Raw genomic sequence first — 20,317 nt, 5'->3', positions numbered from 1 at the left:
AATTTTTAATTTAGGTTTAATCAATAACAACGATCGTCTGCCACCAATGCTAAACACTCCATTAGAAGCACGACATAAATGTTATTGCGAACCAGATACAAAAAAAGATGAGAAAGAGATTGCTAGGGAAGAAAGACGAAGATTGAAGGAGGAACGTTTAAAGAAAAAAGAGCGAAAACTCAGAAAGAAGGCAAAGTTGGAAAAGGAATGCCTGACGGAAAAAATGAACTGCTTCGAGCACGATAACGATCACTGGCGTACCGCACCTCTGTGGAATGCGGGACCATTTTGCTTTTGCATGAATGCTAATAATAACACGTATTCGTGCATACGTACAATTAACAAGACGCACGATTTTCTTTACTGCGAATTTACCACAGGATTAGTAACATATTATAATTTAAGACTCGGTATGTATGAAAGGTATCTCAAGGATCAAAATTTTACGAAAAAATTATTGATTTACTTTCATTTTTTGTCATAGATCCATTTGAACAATGGAATAGAGCTTCATCTTTGACGCCCACTGAAAAATCTTATCTACACGATCAATTGGAACATTTGAAGGGCTGTAAAGGTACATGGGATTGTACAGTCGGTAACGCTAGAGAGGCTATGCCACAACTACAGCAGCACCAACGATATATTTCGAAAAGAAAATATAATGATGCATTCGGTACGTTTTGTAAAAAAATATTTATATGTTAAATAATAAAAGTCTTATAAATTATTTTAGCAGAAGATATGTTCGTACCTTCGGCGTTACAAATTATACGCGAAAGCGAACTTGGCAGTCCACCTAATAAAAGACGAAAGAAGTTACAAAAGTAAGTGTAGAGGTGTTTTTAAATATTAAAAATAGTTGAATCAAATATGATAATGTGAATTTAATATCAATATCATTTTTGTTTTAGTTGGAATAGGCGTAGTAGAAGTTGGCAAACTAGCTGGCGACATCATCAAGATTCAATGAATCCCCGACGTCATAATTATAGACATCAATACTGATTTATCTTTTTTTTTACGCTTCAACGATTTCGTGACAAATTGCCTTAGGTATATATTGATTTCGCAATGCATTTAGTAACCTAATTTATTTAGTAATAAATAATGAAGAGACCGAGCTTATATTAGCAGATATTTAAATTAATATAACTCGATTTAATTAGACCTTCGTCATCCACATTGTGCATGTTTTCAATACATTTTATGGTTACTGTCAAATTTGATTGTAGAAATGTCATATGCACCGTGTGGAGCACATTTATAAATATATAAAATATGTAATTTTTATATGATTTATATACGTTTTATATAATTGGAACTATAAATAATTAAATACGTAGTTAGGTAATTTTGTTTCACAAATGTCTTTTGATGATAATTTATTCATTTTTTAAAGAATTAGTGAGAAAATAATTATATTGTGCAAGCAACTTGTCTAAGTATAGCTTGAAATTTTTATAATATACGTCATGACTAATCGCATTTGTTTAAAAATTAATAAATTGAATTTGACAATATTATTACTTTCCTCACTGTTAACATGTCGATATTAACCAATGTCAATATACATTTTCTTATTACACAAAAAGTATTTATTAGAGTATCATTACTGAAATCAGCTGTGTAATAGAAGACTGAACACACAACGAAAAGAATAACTTTATCTTCCCTTGCCAATTACAATCTTTCTGTAATGTATTATTTGTGTAACAATTAGAAATGTTTATCAAATGCTGCCATTTTTTTTAACTCCCCTATTGCCTTTATACAAAATGTACACATATCCTTATGTAATGCACTGCCAAAACATTTATAAGCATCGATATTCTTGGTATATCATAATATTGATTCTAAAGCAAGAATAGATGATATAAGCTCTAAGCTTTTTAGTTGAATTTTTACGATTGTTCAAAAACATAAAATTACTGTAATTACAAAATTTTTATTTGGAACTTTGACTCTTTTAATCTAACGATAAGTAATCATATTTGTCCTCATATTATTTTAGCACAGCGGTTTTAGTATAGCAAAATGATTATTGGTAACGCATAATATATATCGAGGAAAAGTAGAATGCTGGTGTATAATATAACTAGGAAGAAATAAAAATAAACATGATAAATTCATACATATTCTAACATGTACAGTCTTTATACGGCTACATAATTTTTTTTTTTAGTTACTTATTTTTATAATATGTTGTATGAGTTTTTGTTGATATTGCAATAGTTTACAAATTCAAATTATTTTAGATATATAAAAATTAAAAAATGTATGTAATAACATCTTTCAATCAGCATTCTACCTTTCCTCTCTTCTTTATATTATATACTAAACTGTCATTCACATTTATTTTTATTAGAAAAGAAATGTAACAAAAGAAAACAATGTATTTAAGTCTAGAATTTAGAAGAACAAACATTTTGTCTCTGCGGTATTATTTTCTTTATATAGGAAACATTATAAATTAAAAAATGTTATTTAATTACCAAAAATACATATGTATGTATATAGATAATGAGAAGTAGGTAAATAATTTATGCATTTAATTGAAATTGTAGAATATATATTAAAATTTGTGAAAAAAACAATTGATATATTTTTTTGAATTTTTTATGTATTAAATTCTGTAATAAAATGTTACTTTTCAGGAAAATGATATATATTTAATTCAAATACTGTAAATTTCTGCAGTGTTCTTTTACTAATTTACATAGGAACTATCCAATCATTCATGAAAATTAAATATCGATAGGATCATCTAATTCACTAAAAGTTTCAAAGATGTTAGCAATATCATTATGATCTTTGTTTGATTTACCGCTATCTTGCAAATTACATTTATCTTCGATTCTACAATTATAACTTGTAGAACATATCTTCTCCGTTTTATCAGCAATATTTTCACTTACAAAATCATCTACAATATCTTCAGAATCACATAAATCATTATTTATAGCATTACATTTCTCTTTTGTTATCATATCTTCAGTCTCATGAATACTATTAGAAAATGAATTTTGTGCATCAGATAGATATTCTTCCTTTGGCGAGTATAGATATTTTGCCCACTCACTTTCAACAGGTTTATCAATGTCTAATTCTTGAACAGTGTTGGTAGTGTTACAATCATCATTGCTGTTCTCTTGATATAAGGAAAATGATACGTCATTTGTCTTCAAATAATTCAAATGTTGAACATGAAGACGACAGTCTTTGCCAGATCCTTGAAAATATACCTAAAAATAAAAACAATGTGATTTAATATTTAATCAAAATAAAAATTATAACAAATCGTATTATTTGTTATCTCTAATGAATCTTGAAACGTGTACCTTCTGTATGGATTGTTTTGCATTACACAATTTGCACTGCCATTTGCGTGCTTTCTTCACTATATGTACCTATAAAGATGCGAAAAAAATGAATAGGTTATAACAAATGCTACTATTAATGACATCCAATTTAAGCTTACTTGGTACATTTTGCAAGAATAACAACGTAAAACATTCATATCTTGTGGCATTTCTGAAAATATGTTGTAATTCGAAAACTAGGAAACTACACAGAGCTTCAAATTCAAGTACGACTATAACCGCCACTCAGGAAATGTCAGATGTTCTTTGTAGCTGAACCGGTGTAGATACACTCGTAGTACTTAAAATGAAATAGATATGTATTTGAAGTTGGCGAGAGTAGAAAATTTTAATGCACTCGCAATGCAGCGACAAAAGAACAGACTAATTTAAAATAATAGAGTGGAGTAGGATACACACACACGAATATGTCCTAAAAGTAAAAGTAAATTCTTAATTTATTTTTTATATATTATTTTATAAAATACATATTGAATTAATATATTTTGTATTATATACGTTCAAAAAAAAAATGACAAATCTAGACATTTATTGTACACAGATGTACTACTAACATTGATGTTCCATATAATTTACTTCAATTCTATTGTACAATTTGGCAGAGCTTCTGTAAGCTCTCTCCTAAGTGAAGCTTTATCTTCCAGGTATGGAATATCAGTAATCTTTAGAGTCTTCAGATTTCTGTAGAAGATAAAAAGAATTCAATATTTGAGCTATATATTTTTACAATTTAACAAGCATTGAAAATAATATTTTTTAAATGTAAATATATGTATAGTAATATAAGATGCTTACTTGAGATTTTTTAAACTGCGCACTCCTTGATCGGTTATACTCTTACAATCTTTGATTTCAAGAGTAGTTAGGGTATCTTTCACTGCTGATAATAGTGGTAAGGCGGTGTTATATAAATAACGACAACGTATGAGTTTTATCTCGTCGATATACCTGCAACCAACTGAATTTCTATAAATATTACCCTTTATAAATATTACCTATCTAACAACATGACGATGTACAAGAATTCATTTATGAATATGCAACTGATTTTTTTAAACTAACAATAAGAAGTTTCCCGGACAACAAAAAGTGTTTAAAATCAGGTCATAAGACGCTTTCTGCATCTAAAAGACGACTTAAAGGCGTCTTATGTCATATAATTTTAGACTTTGTGTTGATTGGGTTGCTATTTTATCTCTATTACAATATTAATTAACATAATACACATTTGATTAGTACATTCATTGTTCTTAATGAAAAATTTAAATTAATATCTGATTCCAAATTATGTCGTATTAATTATATTGCTATTATCAAAGTATTCTGAGTTAAATCTCACTGTCAAATATTATTATTATTATTTATCATGTATACACATGCACATTTAATATGATACTAACCCAAGTATGGAAACCCTACATGTGTTATTCCAGAGTCTGTACCATCTATTGCTTGAATATAACATCGATTTTCATCCGACTGTAATTTATTGTAATCTTTTAAGTGTTCTGAAAAACCTTTCCATCTGACACTGGCACCATTCTTTAAGAGCCACTCAGCACATGCACGATCTGGGCCAACCGACTGAATTCTTTCATAGTCAACCCTCAAAATAATTATTATCTTAAAAGTTATATATTAGCAAATGATCTAACAATTAATATAATAATGAATTTTGTCGGATACCTGTTAAATATTATGGTTAACCAATAGAAGAATTCTCTGTTAGGCACTTTTCGACAATGATTCGTGGTGATTAAGAGTCCATTTAATATCTATATAATATATAACATTTATATAATATAATAAAAATTATATAATAAATAAATAAAGTTCCTGCATTTTATATTACTGTCAATTGTTATTTCATATAGAAATCAAAAACACGATTCGAGTTAAGCATCTTTCAACATGTTATTGTATCACACTTTGTTTATTTGATATAATCATTTTTTATATACATATATAAAATAAACAAAATGTGATAATAAAAATGAGAGTTAATCATATTATGGTATTGACAAATACAAAATATAATAGTATATCATACGCGTGGCATCATTGTGCCTTTAATTATTCTAATCAACTGCATGTACAAGTTTACAACACGCCTGTAAGCATGACTATAGAAGATTAAATTTATTGTGAACACAATTGTCAATCAAACAGTTTCCTTGTACCGGATATATGTACCTCTGCCTGTACCGTACCAATGGTATCAATACGGCGTACTATTATCGACAGGAGAGAGACTGTGGAGACCTCTAGTCGAAGACAATATACATAATAACTGGTACTGTGAAAGTACAGCGTATGATCAAAGAGGATCCTCTTCGATAGTTCCTTAGAAAGAGGCCCATCACGTCCTCTCTCAAGTTTCTCTGCTTCTATTCTATGGTAGGTCCACAAATCACGTATACAGTAACAATAATGCATTATAAAAATATATTAATTAAAAATTGGAATAATTTAAATCTAAAAAATATAAAAAAGTTAAAAAGCGTTAACTATTAAAAAAAAAAAACGCAACAGAGAAGATGCACTCAACTTTTTGATTATGGCCGGTATTCATAGTCAGATCTTATATTCAAGACCGGTCTTAAGAAGTCACGAACCAATCAGAAGGCTGCATTAGAGTCTTAAGACATTACTTAAGACGGTCTTGAAATAAGACTCAACTATGAATACCGGCCTATATCATTTAATTTAAATGATAAATATTCATGTGACGCTTTTTATATTTCTAATGTTTTTCTTAAGTTTAAATTATTCCGAATTTAGTTATTATTTTTAGAATATATCATTATGTAATTACTTTTGACATTTTTAGATGGAACAACACCATTGCAATATAATGTAAATAGCACAGAACAAGATTAAAAGACGTATTGCCCGCCGAAAATATCCGTGGCTACGTAGTTCAACGTGAACATTTGTGCACACAGGGGCGCCAGTAAACTCGAGTTCCATTTAAAACACTGGTGTGTCAGATATATATTTTCAAGCTTCTTTCTGAGTTCATTTTTTGTGCTATACTAATGTCACATTTTTTACACATAGGCACAGTTCAACAGTTGTTCCACCTTTTCGTAAATTTTACCTGTCGGGTAAGTAGCAAGATTACTCAATCACATGCGTGGATTGGCAGATTTACCTAGCAGGTAAAATTTATCAAAAGGTGGAACAACTGGCCCTTAAATTAGTAGAATTGATCTAAGTTATAGCTTACAGTTAGATATATTGGAGAGAAAAAGAGAAAAGATGAAAAATACAAAGAGTTTAATTACAAAACATATAGTAATCCATTTGTTTTGAAACGGGACACAATTTTTTTTTAACATTTTACTTTGAAGTGAGTTTGATACATTTTAAGTATTTGTATATATAATACTGCAGGGTGACTATTAGGATTATGTTGAAAATAAACCATTATATTTTCCTACTTTGTTTTGACAAACATTTGTTTTAACACAATTCTAATAGCCACCCTATTTTAATGATTGCCGTTGTCAATAATTAGAATATCTTATTCATGCTATTCACAATCAGATGCTAATTTTTTCAAATCTTCTTCGATGAAACGATAACAGTGCCATTGTTCCTTTGATGTCAGATCATTGGCTCCATACATTTTGTAAAACTCTTGTGCTGGATTCCACTTAAGAACCACAAAGTCTAGTTTATGACAATCATTCTCAATTGCTTCCTGCAAATATTTTATTATTAGACATATATCACATATGTTACTCTAACTGAACGTACCTTTGCAACAGCTTTTAGAAGTTTCTTGCCAACATGTTTTCCTCGAAAGTCCGACGTTACATAGATATCTTCCAGATACATAGATTTTCCACACCATGTGGAATAAGTGTAATAAGACAAAGTATATCCAATGACCTTTTCATCAGATGTTGCTACGTTACAGAAATATAAAGGATGTCCGTCGAAGCCATCTCTTTCTAAGGCTAAAAGTTTTTCCAAGTTTTTTACCATAAGATATTATGTTAAAGATATTTCATAACATAAATATATAACTGTTATAATATAAAAATATATATATCTCACTTTTATAATCAATTTCTGGTCCATCGGGCATTTTTTCGTAGTCTGCCAATTCCTGAAAAATAATATATTCTTTATATTATCCAATCGTTATCGGTTATCAACAAAAATTACCTGTATGAGCATTCTGATGGCTTCACAATCTTCACGTCTAGCTTTTCGTATGATTATTTCAGACATTATCGAAAACAAATATAAATTCCGGCGTTAAATATCAATAAATGTACGAATATATGTAAGAAAGCAAACCTAATGATTATATGCCCTTGAATGATCTGTGATAACTGATCTAATCTAATAGATATATGGATATAATGTAATGATTGGTATTTATGTATGTAAATATACATACATATATGCATACATGTATGATCTATACGTAGCTTCGTCAGATGTGGACTAGTATTAATTGCTATAGTTTCTGCATTTGTATCCGGAAGAGATTGGAGAGAGACGTATTTTAAGCCTGCGGTGCACGATGCTTGTTTTCTTGCTGGATTGAAATCTTGCCACTGCATTGGCTGCGATATTAGCACTGATAGCACCACAGCCAATACGATGCGTGGCAAGATTCTAATCCAGCTAGCAATCCAGCAGGAAAACAAGCATCGCGTGCCGCCGGCTTTACTTCTCTTTCTCAAAGTGTCCGCAAGTCTGCTTTGCGCATGTCACTTAAACATATAACGCATTAATATTATTATAAAAATGTTAAATGATATATTGTAGCAAAGAAGGAAATAAGATTCTCTTTAAAAATGTAAAGTGCAGGTAATTAAAAAAAATATACAAAATAAAATTAAACGTTCAATATATAATACATGTCAAGCATGCGCGAAACATATCTACTTCCAATTTCTCTTGGAGAGAGAAGTACGGACAAGGACACAGTCTTGTTATATCTATAAAGTCGATGGATAAGATAAGATAAACAGAATAAACCGATCGGAAAGGAGAAATATCAAAAGAGCACAATTAAAAATCAATTTGATTTAAAAAATTATACATTGCGATACACGCTGGAATGTATAAAATATCACAGAAATAATATTAATATATTACTTAATACAATATGTATTACTTAAAATTAAAGAAATAATTTTTTAATCTTAATTTATAATATAATTTATACGAGAAATTTTTTATTGAGTTTTCAATTTTGAAATAATAAAATAATAATAATATAATAATAAAATAAAAATAGAGAAAGTACGGCACAATAATTATAGCGTAAAATTTTTTGAAAATATATTGGGATAAAAATCAATTTCGTTGCACTCAATAGTCTTTATTTTTATTAATATTTTATTATTAATTTAAAATTATAGCCATTGCAATAATTACTGTTTAATTTTAATTTTGAAATTATAATTTTAAATTAATAATAAAATATTAATAAAAATAAAGACTATTGAGTGCAAAAAATTGATTTTCAACTTAATATATTTTCAAAAAATTTTGCATTATAATTATTGTGCCGTGCTTTCTCTATTTTTATTATTGTTTTATTATTTCAAAATTGAAAACTATAAAAAATTTCTCATATAAATTATATTATATAATGAGATTTAAAAATTCTTTCTTTAATCTTAAGTAATACATATTGTATTAAGTAATACATTAATATTATTTTTGTGATATTTCATACAAATTAAATATTTGTATATATAATATAATCATTACTGCTGTTAATTAATTACAATACATTTATGCTATTCACAATCAGATGCCAATTTTTTCAAATTTTCTTCAAAAATACGGTAACGATGCCACGGTTCCTTAGATGTCAGATCAATGGCACCATGTCTTTTGTAAAATTCTTGCGCTGGGTTCCACTCAAGAACTACAAAGTCTAGTTTGTGACAATCATTCTCAATTGCTTCCTACAAATATTTCGTAATCAGATACATATTGTATATGCAATCTTGACAATAATTGAACATACCATCGCGACGGCTTTTAGAAGCTTGCTGCCAACATGTTTCCCTCGAAAATTCGGTGTTACATAAATATCTTCCAGCAACATACCTTTTCCACACCATGTTGAATAAGTATAATGAGAGACTGCGTATCCAATGATCTTTTCATCACATGTTGCCACGTTACACAAATATAAAGGTTGCCCGTCGAAACCATCTCTTTCGAAGGCTAAACAATTTTTATCATAAAATATTGTTTTAGACACATTTCATAACATAATATGAAAGCACACAAATCTCACTTTTATCATCAATTTGTGGTCTATCGGACAGCTTTTCATAGTCTAGCAGTTCCTGCAAAATGATATCTTTTATGCATAAAAGTTGTCCAACGTTTTTATCGGTTATAACAAAAAATACTTGTGCAAGTTTTTGGACGGCTTTACAATCTTCACGCCTAGCTCTTCGTACGATTATTTCAGACATTGTCAATAACAAGGATAGATTTCGGTTTAAATATCGCAAATAAATGTGAATATTAAAAAAATGTTGAAAATATTCCGTACAGATGGAAGAAAGTAAACCTAACAATTGCAACCTCAAATGGTCTGTGAAATCTGAGACAATCTAACAGCGATATATTATATATACTTATATATGTGTATGTAATACGCGCGAATGATATGATGTGCACGTATACCTATATATAGGGTGTTCGTAACCTACGGGATCGCCCATCATGAGCAGGTAGAACGAACTGTTCGAAAAATTCTTTATTATTTTGCAATTTTCGCAATAGTTAACTAAATATTAATTACTAAAAATCGATGAATGGTTTTCAATAATTTTTTATTCAAGTGCTATCGACTTTACAGAAAAACAGCAAGTGATAAAAATTGTTTATTTTCGTCTCATAAAGTTTTGAGAACTTTTTCAGAATTTTTTACCGTATTTTCTCATGTTGATGAAAATAGTTGCCGATAAGAAAAATGCAGCACTAAAGAGTTAATAAAAAATTTTGAAAAAATTCTTAAAGCTCTATGAGAAGAAAATAAATAATTTTTATCTCTTGCTGTTTTTCTGTAAAATTGATAGTACTCGAATAAAAAATTATTGAAAAACAATATTCGGCTGTCTTTAAAAATTAATATCTCGTTAACTATTGCGAAATTGCAAATAAATATAAGACTTTTCGATTCAGTTCAGTTCGCTCTACCTGCTCATGACGAGCGATCCCATACGTTACGGACACCTTGTATATGTTCGTATTTACATCACATTTTATCAACAAATGCACCCATTTGTCAATAAAAGTGAAATGTGACTATCTTATCAATATAGATTTGCTATAGTTCATACATTAAGAACTGTGCAGTGTTACAGAAGTTAATTAGAAGTACGGAAAGACATATTTCTCTCTCTAACCTTCGGAGGATAAAATATGTATATATATAAGAATATCATATTGAAATAAAACAAACTGAGCCAAGAACGCAATCACAGAAAGGAAAAATGTAACATTTGTAATAAGATATTATTTTAAAGATATTTCATAACATAATAAAATATATAACTGTCATAATATAAAAATATTATATATAAATCTCACTTTTATAATCAATTTTTGGTCCATCGGGCATTTTATCGTAGTCTACCAATTCGTGAAGAATAATATTGTTTATATTGTTCAATCGTTATCGATTATCGAAAAAATTACCTGTATGAGCATTCTGATGGCTCCACAATCTTCACTCTCCGGTAAAAAATTTTTCATCTATAAATATGTATGTATAAACATAAACACGCATAAATATCCATAAACATGTATAATTATATATGAAATATGTCATATATTCTTCTTTCCTTTGTAAAATTACTTTTTAGTGTAATAGAAATAATAATAATAATGTGAAGACATTAAAAACGTAATTTTCGCACTATTTGTTTCAGAAAAAATCAAGTTTAAAGAATTGTAAAAAAATTACTTACGCATAATTATATATAAAATTATGCATAATTATGTGTAAGCAATTTTTTTTACATTTTTCCAAGCTTGTTTTTTTTTCTAAAACAAACAATACGAAAATTATCCACTTAATTATTTTTAATGTTTTCACATTACTGTATTATTATTTCTATTACACTAAAAAGTAAGTTTACAAAAGAAAGGAGGATGTATGAACATGTATGGACATATTTCATATATAATTACATATGTTTATGAATATTTATGCGTGCTTATGTATGTTTATACATATTTATACATATTCCATGCATGAAAAATTTTTTACGTCTATCTTTTCGTATAATTATTTCAAACAAAATCAAAAATATAAATTCCGGTGTCAAATATCAATAAATGTACCAAAGTATGTAAGAGAGCAAACCTAATAATTATATATTTCCTTGAATGATCTGTGGTAACTGAATTGCGATGATAATGTAATAGATATATGCATATAATGTAATGATTGGTATTTATGTATGTAAGTATACATACATATCTACATACATGTATGATCTATACGTAGACTTCGTCCGATGTGAACTAGTATTAATTGCTGTAGTTTTTGCATTTGAAACAGTATCCGGAAGAGGTTGAAGAGAGACGTACTTCTCTTTCTCAAAGTGTTCGCAAGTCTGCATTGCGCATGTCAGTTAAACATATAATGCATTAATATTATTGTAAAAATGTTAAATGATATATTGTAGCAAAGAAGGAAATAAGATTAAAAAATCTCTTTATACATGTAAAGTACAGGTAATTAAAAAAATATACAAAATAAAATGAAACATTACAATGTAACACATGTTAAGCTTGCGCGAAACATATCTCTATTTGCAATTTCTCTTAAAGAGAGAAGTATGGGCACAGTACGTCTTGTTATATCTATAAAATCTATGGATAAGATAAGATAAATAAGATGAATCGATCAGAAAGGAGAAATACCAATTGACTAAAAATCACTTGACTAAAAAAAATTATACGATGTGATGCACGCTGGAATACATCAAATATCACAAAAATAATATTAATATATTACTTAATACAGTATGTATTATTTTAGATTAAAGAAATAATTTTTTAATCTTATTTTACAATACAATTTACACGAGAAATTTTTGATTGAGCTTTCACTTTTGAAATAATAAAATAATAATAATAATAGAGAATGCACGGCACAATAATTGTGACCCACATTTTTTGAAAATATATTGAGTTAAAGATCAATTTCGTGCACTCAATAGTCTTTATTTTTATTAATATTTTTTTATTAATACTTTATTATTAATTTACAATTATTGCCGTTGCAATAATTATTGTTTAGTTTTAATTTTAAAGTGCGTTTGATACAAATTAAATATTTGTATATATAATATAATCATTACCGCTGTTAGTTAATTACAATACATTTACGTTATTCACAATCAGATGCCAATTTTTTCAAATTTTTTTCTAAAATACGGTAACGGTGCCACGGTTCCTTAGATGACAGATCAATAGCACCATGTCTTTTGTAAAATTCTTGAGCTGGGTTCCACTCAAGAACCACGAAGTCTAGTTTGTGACAATCATTTTCAATTGCTTCCTGCAAATATTTCGTAATCAGGTACATATTCCATATGCAATTCGAATTGAGCATACCTTTGCAACGGCTTTTAGAAGCTTGCTGCCAACATGTTTCCCTCGAAAATCCGATGTCACATAAAGATCTTGCAGCAACATACCTTTTCCACACCATGTGGAATAGGTGTAATGAGAGACTGCATATCCAATGATCTTTTCATCACATGTTGCTACATTACACAAATATAAAGGTTGCTCACCGAAACCATCTCTTTCGAAGGCTAAAAAATTTTTATCATAAAATATTGTTTTAGAGATATTTTATAACATAATATGAAAGTACATAAATCTCACTTTTGTCATCAATTTCTGGTTTATCGGACAGCTTTTCGTAGTTTAGCAGTTCCTGCAAAATGACATTTTTTATGCATAAAAGTTGTTCAACGTTTTTATCAGTTATCAATAAAAAATACCTTTGAAAGTTTTTGCACGGCTTTACAATCTTCACGCCTAGCTCTTCGTACGATTATTTGAGACATTGTCAATAACGAATATAGATTTCGATTTAAATACTGCAAATAAATGTAAATATATTTTAAAAATGTTGAAAATGTTCCGTACAGATGGAAGAAAATAAACCTAATAATTACAACCTCAAATGGTCTATGAAATCTGAGACAATCTAACAGCGATATATTTTATATACTTATATATGTGTATGTAATACGCGCGAATGATATGATGTGCACGTATACCTATATATAGGGTGTTCGTAACCTACGGGATCGCCCATCATGAGCAGGTAGAACGAACTGTTCGAAAAATTCTTTATTATTTTGCAATTTTCGCAATAGTTAACTAAATATTAATTACTAAAAATCGATGAATGGTTTTCAATAATTTTTTATTCAAGTGCTATCGACTTTACAGAAAAACAGCAAGTGATAAAAATTGTTTATTTTCGTCTCATAAAGTTTTGAGAACTTTTTCAGAATTTTTTACCGTATTTTCTCATGTTGATGAAAATAGTTGCCGATAAGAAAAATGCAGCACTAAAGAGTTAATAAAAAATTTTGAAAAAATTCTTAAAGCTCTATGAGAAGAAAATAAATAATTTTTATCTCTTGCTGTTTTTCTGTAAAATTGATAGTACTCGAATAAAAAATTATTGAAAAACAATATTCGGCTGTCTTTAAAAATTAATATCTCGTTAACTATTGTTATATATATATATATATATATATATATATGTCCGTATCTACATCTCATTTTATCAACAAATGTCCATTTATCGATAAAAGTGAAGTGTGAATTCTTATCAATATAGATTTGCTATAGTTTATACATTAAAAACAGTGCAGTGTTACACGGAGAAAATTTTATATTTACAATGACTATAATGTAGTAGCTGCGGTCTTCACGTAAATTACAAGTTTAAATGCTACAGTTATTTTTTTAAAAACAATAATACAACGTAATTTTTACACTTGTTTGTAGTAAAAATTTTTTGTTACAAAATCAAATTTTGTTAAATGAAAGTTAGTATTACAAAGATAAGTAAAAAATATATACCCAACAAATTTTGTTTGCGTACCATAGTAAAAATTAACTGTTTTCATGTTAGAATATCGCTTAACAAAATAATTACTTTATTTATGTGATAAAAATTAGTATTATCATAGGAAAAGTTAAGTCGGAATTATGTTGTGAGGGTCCATACGAAAATACAAGACATAGTAAAGTGTAATTTAAAATTATATTAAAACTTAATATAAAATTTTCTCCGGGTACAGAAATTAATTAAAAGTACGGAAAGACATATTTCTCTCTCTTTCTAACCTTCGGAGGATAAAATGTGTATATAAGAATATCATTATTATTAATGGATAAATGTCTTATATTAAAGTAAAACTTGCGTGGAAGGTGGGTAAAATAATTGGTCCAAAAGCAATTAAAGTGATGGCAGAAGCTCGAGCTGCGCAAGAACAGGAGCATTAAAAAATTATAGAACTTCCTAAAAATGTGGATTTTAACAATAATATATTAATTTTATTATAAAAACTTTATTATAATTATATTATAAGAAGGCACATCCGCGGCGCCTTATCTAATAAAGTTTTCACTACCAATAACAGTACAAAATAAAATAAAATTCTTGTTATAGTTTAAGATTGACCGAATATTTTCGTTTTTTATTCATACTGATTGGATGACTAATTTCTAAGGAAAAAAAATGATAAAAGTAGTGATTTTTCAAGTGTAGACATTTTTTATTCCAAAAACTTTTGATTTAAATAAAATTTTGTCTCAGAGAGACAAAAAATGTCTATCTTAGTCCAATTAAGCTTACAGAATTTTTGCGGAATTTTTAATTAAAGTTTAGATTTTTTAAACAAACTTTGCTTTCGTATTCTTTGTTTAGTTTGTTGTCTTGTATATCCCACTTGTTTGGGATATACGGCATTTTTAGCAAGCGGGCTTTATGCCCAAAGCATACAAAGTGCGCAGATTGAATTCAATTCACTAAATGCAATAAACACATTATATGAAATATGTATCTCATGTCATAACACTTGTAATATACATATGTAGGAAGATTGTAATTATTATTTATTACTTCATATACATATTTACCATTCTTATTCCTTAATAAAACTTTATAAACACATTTTATAATGTCATTGTGTCATTATACGTCTTATTTATATGCATTATTTGTAAACTTGTCATGAGCCATACCCCTCTCCCTATGGGTAGCCATATATCCCACCCCCATGGGATTGCTTTTCTCGCAGTTACTGCACAATAAAGAAGTTCAAAATCTGAATACAGTTACTAAGTAGTAAGAGAACAATAATACTGGAATAAGCTCTTCGAAGATACTATAAAGATACTATAAATATAATAAATAATACTTAATAAATTAAATTTTTGATAGGTGCGGCGTATATACCGGAGTTACCCTATCTCCTAGTAGCGATGTATCAACAATAACTGATTAAATATTCAGGATATATTGAATTAATACAGGGCCAATATTGTAGGAATAAATTGTATTAACAAAGTTATACATATACACACATAATTTATACGTATACGTTAAATTTTTTTAGGCCTATTACTTTTTGAAGGTTGTTGAACGTGTTATAAATAAAAATGTAGTTTTTGGAGGTTGTTGAACGTGCTACAAATAAAAATGTAAAAAACATAATTTTCCAAATATGTTCCCAATAAATAAGAACAAATTGAAATGGATTGAAATTTTATCCATCCAAATATGTAATTTGAATAGCGAAAATTTTTTTTTGGATTCAATTGGATTCAATTAGATTCAATTTGAAAACAGTTCAAATTGAGTTAAATTTAACAGATAAATCTATAACATCAAATTTAATTCAATTTTTAAATTGTTTTCTCTCTCTCTCGTACTAGTATAAAATAACGACAATATTGAGGAACAGCAGTTTAAATCAGATCAAATTTGACACTACAAATTTAACAATAGGCCTATTCTTTTTGATTGAACTTTTGCATCAGTTCATTTTTCTTCTTCTTTTCTCCTGAAGATATAAGGAAGAAAGATGAACTAGTGCAAAAATTTAGCTAAATAGAACAGGCCTAATGCAATTCAAATTCTGAATTTATGAATCAGTGAAATAATTATTGCTTTGTGAAGGTTGCACACGAACAATGTTCTTTTTCAGACATACAGTTGTTTTTGCAAAATTCGCATTGATATTATCAATTATTATCGCTTCCAAGTTATAATAAATAATAGTTATTAAAATTTCCATTAATAACTATTTTAAAGAAAAATAACTATTTCCATTAAAGAATAATCAACAGCAATATTGGTCTCATCACTGAATTTTCAATCCACATTAAAGTTGTATACGACAGAATAACATTATAATATCTAAATGTAGAAATTTATGTAATAAATGGCTTAATGTTGCTTTTTATAGTTTTAAAATTATATTATTTTTAAGTATAATGTACGTATTATATTTAAAAATAATATAATTTTAAAACTATAAAAAACCTACATACATAGCGTGCCATGTTCTACAATTTAATAATTTTGTGTATGTAATTTCTTATATTATTTATTTTTATATCTTATATTTCTCCCGTATAAGATAAAAATGTTTTTATTATGCATGTAATATTTATGTACATATTTAGAAGTAGCAATGTTGCTTTTTATAGTTTTAAAATTATATTATTTTTAAGTATAATGTACGTATTATATTTAAAAATAATATAATTTTAAAACTATAAAAAACCTACATACATAGCGTGCCATGTTCTACAATTTAATAATTTTGTGTATGTAATTTCTTATATATATATTATTTATTTTTATATCTTATATTTTTCCCGTATAAGATAAAAATGTTTTTATTATGCATGTAATATTTATGTACATATATTGAACATTATTGCAATATAAAATGTAAGTACTTCCGTGTTAGACACGAAAACCACGACTAGATTGCATTTTGTGTGCTATATAAGCTCTACACGTCGCCGACAAATCAGAAACGTTCGTACAGGTGAAAATAACTTGAACTTTAATAAATATTTAAAAATGCAGCTGTCACATCTATCGGTATTGGTTCTTACCATAATTTTCGTTATGGCGATCATGGATGCATTTGGAGCATTCGTTCCAATTGGTTTTTATGTAAATGGATCGCCCTTGTTAGAGGTAAACAATTTTTGTAGTTAAATCTCTATAGTGTTGTAGTTAAAATGCGTTTTTGCGATTTAGCAAAATATGGAAAATTTTTTCTGTTTCATTTCATATTTTTTAAAATTATTAATCAAAAATTATCTTGCGTACATGTTTTAATTATAATATATATGGAATTTAATTATAATATAAATGGAATTATTTCTTTTTTACAGGCTAATGCATCCGCTCCGAATGTATCCACGGCCGGAGAAGTCAACATACAATTGTATTTCAGAAATGTAAGCAATTTTTAGTTAAACCTCTATAGTGTTGTAATTAAAATGCGTTTTTCCGATTTAGCAAAATATGGAAAATTTTTTCTGTCTCTTAATTTCATATTTTTTTAAATTACTAATCAGAAATATCTTGCATATATGTTTTAATTATAATATAAACGGAATTATTTCTTTTTTATAAAACCTTTTGGAAATTGTTTTAGAACAAGATTCACACTCTGGGGAAGAAAGGGGTAAGTTCTCCCACAATATACATATTAAATATTATATATTTAAAAAATCAACAATAATTTTTATAATATATCGTTATTACTGGATAATTGTTTCTGAAAAAGGCGGTCAAGTTCGTTAGAATAGTTGTGTAAAAACAAGTTGCACTTAATGAGAAATTTTTAGACTCTCTAAAATATGGACTACAACAATAACATATACATATATATATACATATATATATATACCCATTAGGTGTACAACTTTGCTTCCGCCGTTTTTTTTCCGAAATTCGAGGCTTCTTTGTAAAAAAACTGGTTATACATTTATGATTCAAAGTATTGTCCATCGCTGCTCACTACTTTCTCCCATCTTTCGGGCAGCGTACGAATCCCGCGTCGAAAAAATTGATTATCTTTTGAGGCAATCCACAAATCGATCCAATTTTTTACTTCTTTATAAGACCAGAAGTACTGGTCAGCCAGGCCGTGTGCCATTGATCGAAACAAGTAATAGTCAGAGGGAGCAACGTCTTGGGAATACGGCGGGTGGGGTAGGACTTCTCATTTCAACGTTTCCAAGTATGCCTTGACCACTTTCGCAACATGGGGTCGAGCATTGACATGCTGCAAAATCACTTTATCGTGTCTCTCGTTTATTGCGGCCGTTTGCCTTCCAATGCTCGGCTCAAACGCATCAATTGCGTTCGATACCGGTCGCCCGTAATTGTTTCAGTTGGTTTTAACAGCTCATAATACACTACGCCGAGTTGGTCCCACCAAATACAGAGCACGACCTTGGAGCCGTGAATACTCAGTTTGGCCGTGGAAGCATGGCCGGAAACTACCCATGATTTTCTGCGCTTGGGGTTATCGTAATGAACCCATTTTTCGTCCCCAGTCACAATGCGATGCAGAAATCCCTTCCGTCTTTGCCTTTCAAGCAGCTGTTCACAAGTAAACAAACGCCGTTCAACATCTCTCGGCTTCAACTCGTACGGCACCCAATTTCCTTGCTTCTGAATCATTCCCATGGCTTTGAGGCGTTTTGAAATGGTGTGTTGAGTCACTCCCAATGATCATGCCAATTCTTCTTGATTTTGACACGAGTTTTGATCAAGTAATCCCTCCAATTCTGCATCTTCGAAAACCTTCTCTCTTCCATCGCTATACCGATCTTCGACGTCAAAACCGTTCTTGAAGCGTTGAAACCACTCATGACATGTTCTTTCAATAATAACGGCCTCACCATAAGTATTGAGAGCATTCGATGAGCCACAGTCACAGATTTCTTCATATTGAAGCAGAAAATTAAAACCTTCCGCAAATGATGAGAATTTGGCTCGGAAAATGACATTTTCAATCGAAAATAACTTTATGATGCAGACACAAATCGACTAATGTTTCTATGGGGTTATGTTGGCAGATGCCCAAGTTTATTGTATGACTTCTACACGGTGAGAAATCTGTTACGATTTTGACACGGACAGTCGATACTACTATCGCGTGGCCTATTTCAATGCGCTAATAGCACCATCGTTCAATTAAGTCGTGCAATCATGGCACGAGAATCGCTATGAAAAAAAAGAACGTGATGCGTGCTATGGTCGTATCAGCTTTTTACGATAGCCGCACGAGCGCAGTACGCATAAAGCACCCCACTTCACCGTGCAAAATTCGCTCGCAACCCGTGCGATTTTTGCATGGCTTATCGGTTTGACCGTCAAATTTCTAAACCACGCCTTCTATGATGCATTGTGTTAAAAATTAAACATTTATGTGAAAAATGTTGCAGCAATAGTAAATATATTAATGCAAGTATTTGATGATTTATTTAAATTATGGAATTTGTATCTTGAGTGATTTTTTTAATTATCACATTCTTACAGAAGATTACAAAGACCCTGGTGGAAAAATTTTGCTGAAATTTGTGTGACATTTCGCCGAAATTATAAGTTTTGAAACACATTTCAGTGAAATTTCAAATACGTAATTTCAAAAATACGTATAATGTAATACTTATAATGTAATATGATAAAGTAATAATAGAAATAAAAACAAATAAGTTACACAGTCTGTTAATAATAAAATTTATTTATATAAATATAAATTTTATATAAATTTTATTATTAACAGAATGTGTAACTTATTTGTTTTTATTTCTATTATTACTTTATCATATTACATTATAAGTATTACATTATA

At 28.8% G+C, this 20,317-nt stretch overlaps 4 protein-coding genes across 7 annotated transcripts in view; 1 reads left to right on the top strand and 3 right to left on the bottom strand.

The window, feature by feature from the left end:
* The window catches only part of Sulf1 (Extracellular sulfatase Sulf1), an 88,554-nt gene extending 87,238 nt beyond the window's left edge, over positions 1-1,316 (top strand). For 2 of the 4 annotated variants that reach the window (XM_018518455.1, XM_018518453.1), the window contains exons 14-17: positions 15-410; positions 485-676; positions 740-827; positions 915-1,316. In XM_018518455.1, the coding sequence (XP_018373957.1) occupies positions 15-410; positions 485-676; positions 740-827; positions 915-1,008 (770 nt within the window). In that variant the 3' untranslated portion in view covers positions 1,009-1,316. Of the gene's footprint in view, positions 1-14; positions 411-484; positions 677-736; positions 828-914 lie in introns of all 4 variants that reach the window. The other 2 variants (XM_018518454.1, XM_018518452.1) reach the window with 1 other exon arrangement.
* A 1,381-nt stretch (positions 1,317-2,697) lies between these two features.
* On the bottom strand, positions 2,698-3,741 carry LOC108768141 (UPF0544 protein C5orf45). The gene is made up of 3 exons (XM_018518456.1): positions 3,482-3,741; positions 3,342-3,410; positions 2,698-3,245 (listed from the first exon to the last, which is right to left on the bottom strand). Exons 1-3 carry the CDS (start codon positions 3,530-3,532, stop codon positions 2,748-2,750), a joined length of 618 nt encoding a protein of 205 aa, XP_018373958.1. The 5' UTR covers positions 3,533-3,741; the 3' UTR covers positions 2,698-2,747.
* A 197-nt stretch (positions 3,742-3,938) lies between these two features.
* LOC108768142 (ATP synthase subunit s, mitochondrial) lies at positions 3,939-5,569 on the bottom strand. Its single transcript, XM_018518457.1, has 5 exons — positions 5,434-5,569; positions 5,070-5,158; positions 4,784-4,989; positions 4,179-4,341; positions 3,939-4,064 (listed from the first exon to the last, which is right to left on the bottom strand). Exons 1-5 carry the CDS (start codon positions 5,473-5,475, stop codon positions 3,956-3,958), a joined length of 609 nt encoding a protein of 202 aa, XP_018373959.1. The 5' UTR covers positions 5,476-5,569; the 3' UTR covers positions 3,939-3,955.
* An 869-nt stretch (positions 5,570-6,438) lies between these two features.
* LOC108768109 (uncharacterized) lies at positions 6,439-13,517 on the bottom strand. The gene is made up of 9 exons (XM_018518393.1): positions 13,403-13,517; positions 13,284-13,335; positions 9,388-9,590; positions 9,156-9,325; positions 8,449-8,461; positions 7,560-7,652; positions 7,449-7,500; positions 7,146-7,348; positions 6,439-7,089 (listed from the first exon to the last, which is right to left on the bottom strand). Exons 1-9 carry the CDS (start codon positions 13,466-13,468, stop codon positions 6,919-6,921), a joined length of 1,023 nt encoding a protein of 340 aa, XP_018373895.1. The 5' UTR covers positions 13,469-13,517; the 3' UTR covers positions 6,439-6,918.
* Between the last annotated feature and the right edge of the window lie 6,800 nt (positions 13,518-20,317).

The sequence above is a fragment of the Trachymyrmex cornetzi genome, unplaced genomic scaffold (genome assembly GCF_001594075.2).
Source record: "Trachymyrmex cornetzi isolate Tcor2-1 unplaced genomic scaffold, Tcor1.1 scaffold75, whole genome shotgun sequence".
Taxonomy (NCBI): Eukaryota; Metazoa; Arthropoda; class Insecta; order Hymenoptera; family Formicidae; genus Trachymyrmex; species Trachymyrmex cornetzi.
Note: the sequence above shows the minus strand (reverse complement) of the source record. Positions and strands in the feature narration are given on the sequence as shown.

Excerpts from the sequence above, each read along its gene's own strand:
- LOC108768142 (XM_018518457.1), bottom strand. The coding sequence starts at position 5,475 with ATGCAGTTGATTAGAATAATTAAAGGCACAATGATGCCACGC. Across the intron at positions 4,990-5,069 it reads TTAACCATAATATTTAACAG|GGTTGACTATGAAAGAATTC; the intron begins GTATCCGACAAA and ends AATTATTTTGAG. Across the intron at positions 4,065-4,178 it reads CGCAGTTTAAAAAATCTCAA|AAATCTGAAGACTCTAAAGA; the intron begins GTAAGCATCTTA and ends TATCTTCTACAG.
- LOC108768109 (XM_018518393.1), bottom strand. The coding sequence starts at position 13,468 with ATGTCTCAAATAATCGTACGAAGAGCTAGGCGTGAAGATTGTAAAGCC. Across the intron at positions 13,336-13,402 it reads CCGTGCAAAAACTTTCAAAG|GAACTGCTAAACTACGAAAA; the intron begins GTATTTTTTATT and ends GTCATTTTGCAG. Across the intron at positions 9,591-13,283 it reads ACCAGAAATTGATGACAAAA|CCTTCGAAAGAGATGGTTTC; the intron begins GTGAGATTTATG and ends AAAATTGTTTAG.
- LOC108768141 (XM_018518456.1), bottom strand. The coding sequence starts at position 3,532 with ATGCCACAAGATATGAATGTTTTACGTTGTTATTCTTGCAAAATGTAC. Across the intron at positions 3,411-3,481 it reads ATTCTTGCAAAATGTACCAA|GTACATATAGTGAAGAAAGC; the intron begins GTAAGCTTAAAT and ends GCATCTTTATAG. Across the intron at positions 3,246-3,341 it reads CAAAACAATCCATACAGAAG|GTATATTTTCAAGGATCTGG; the intron begins GTACACGTTTCA and ends TTTTATTTTTAG.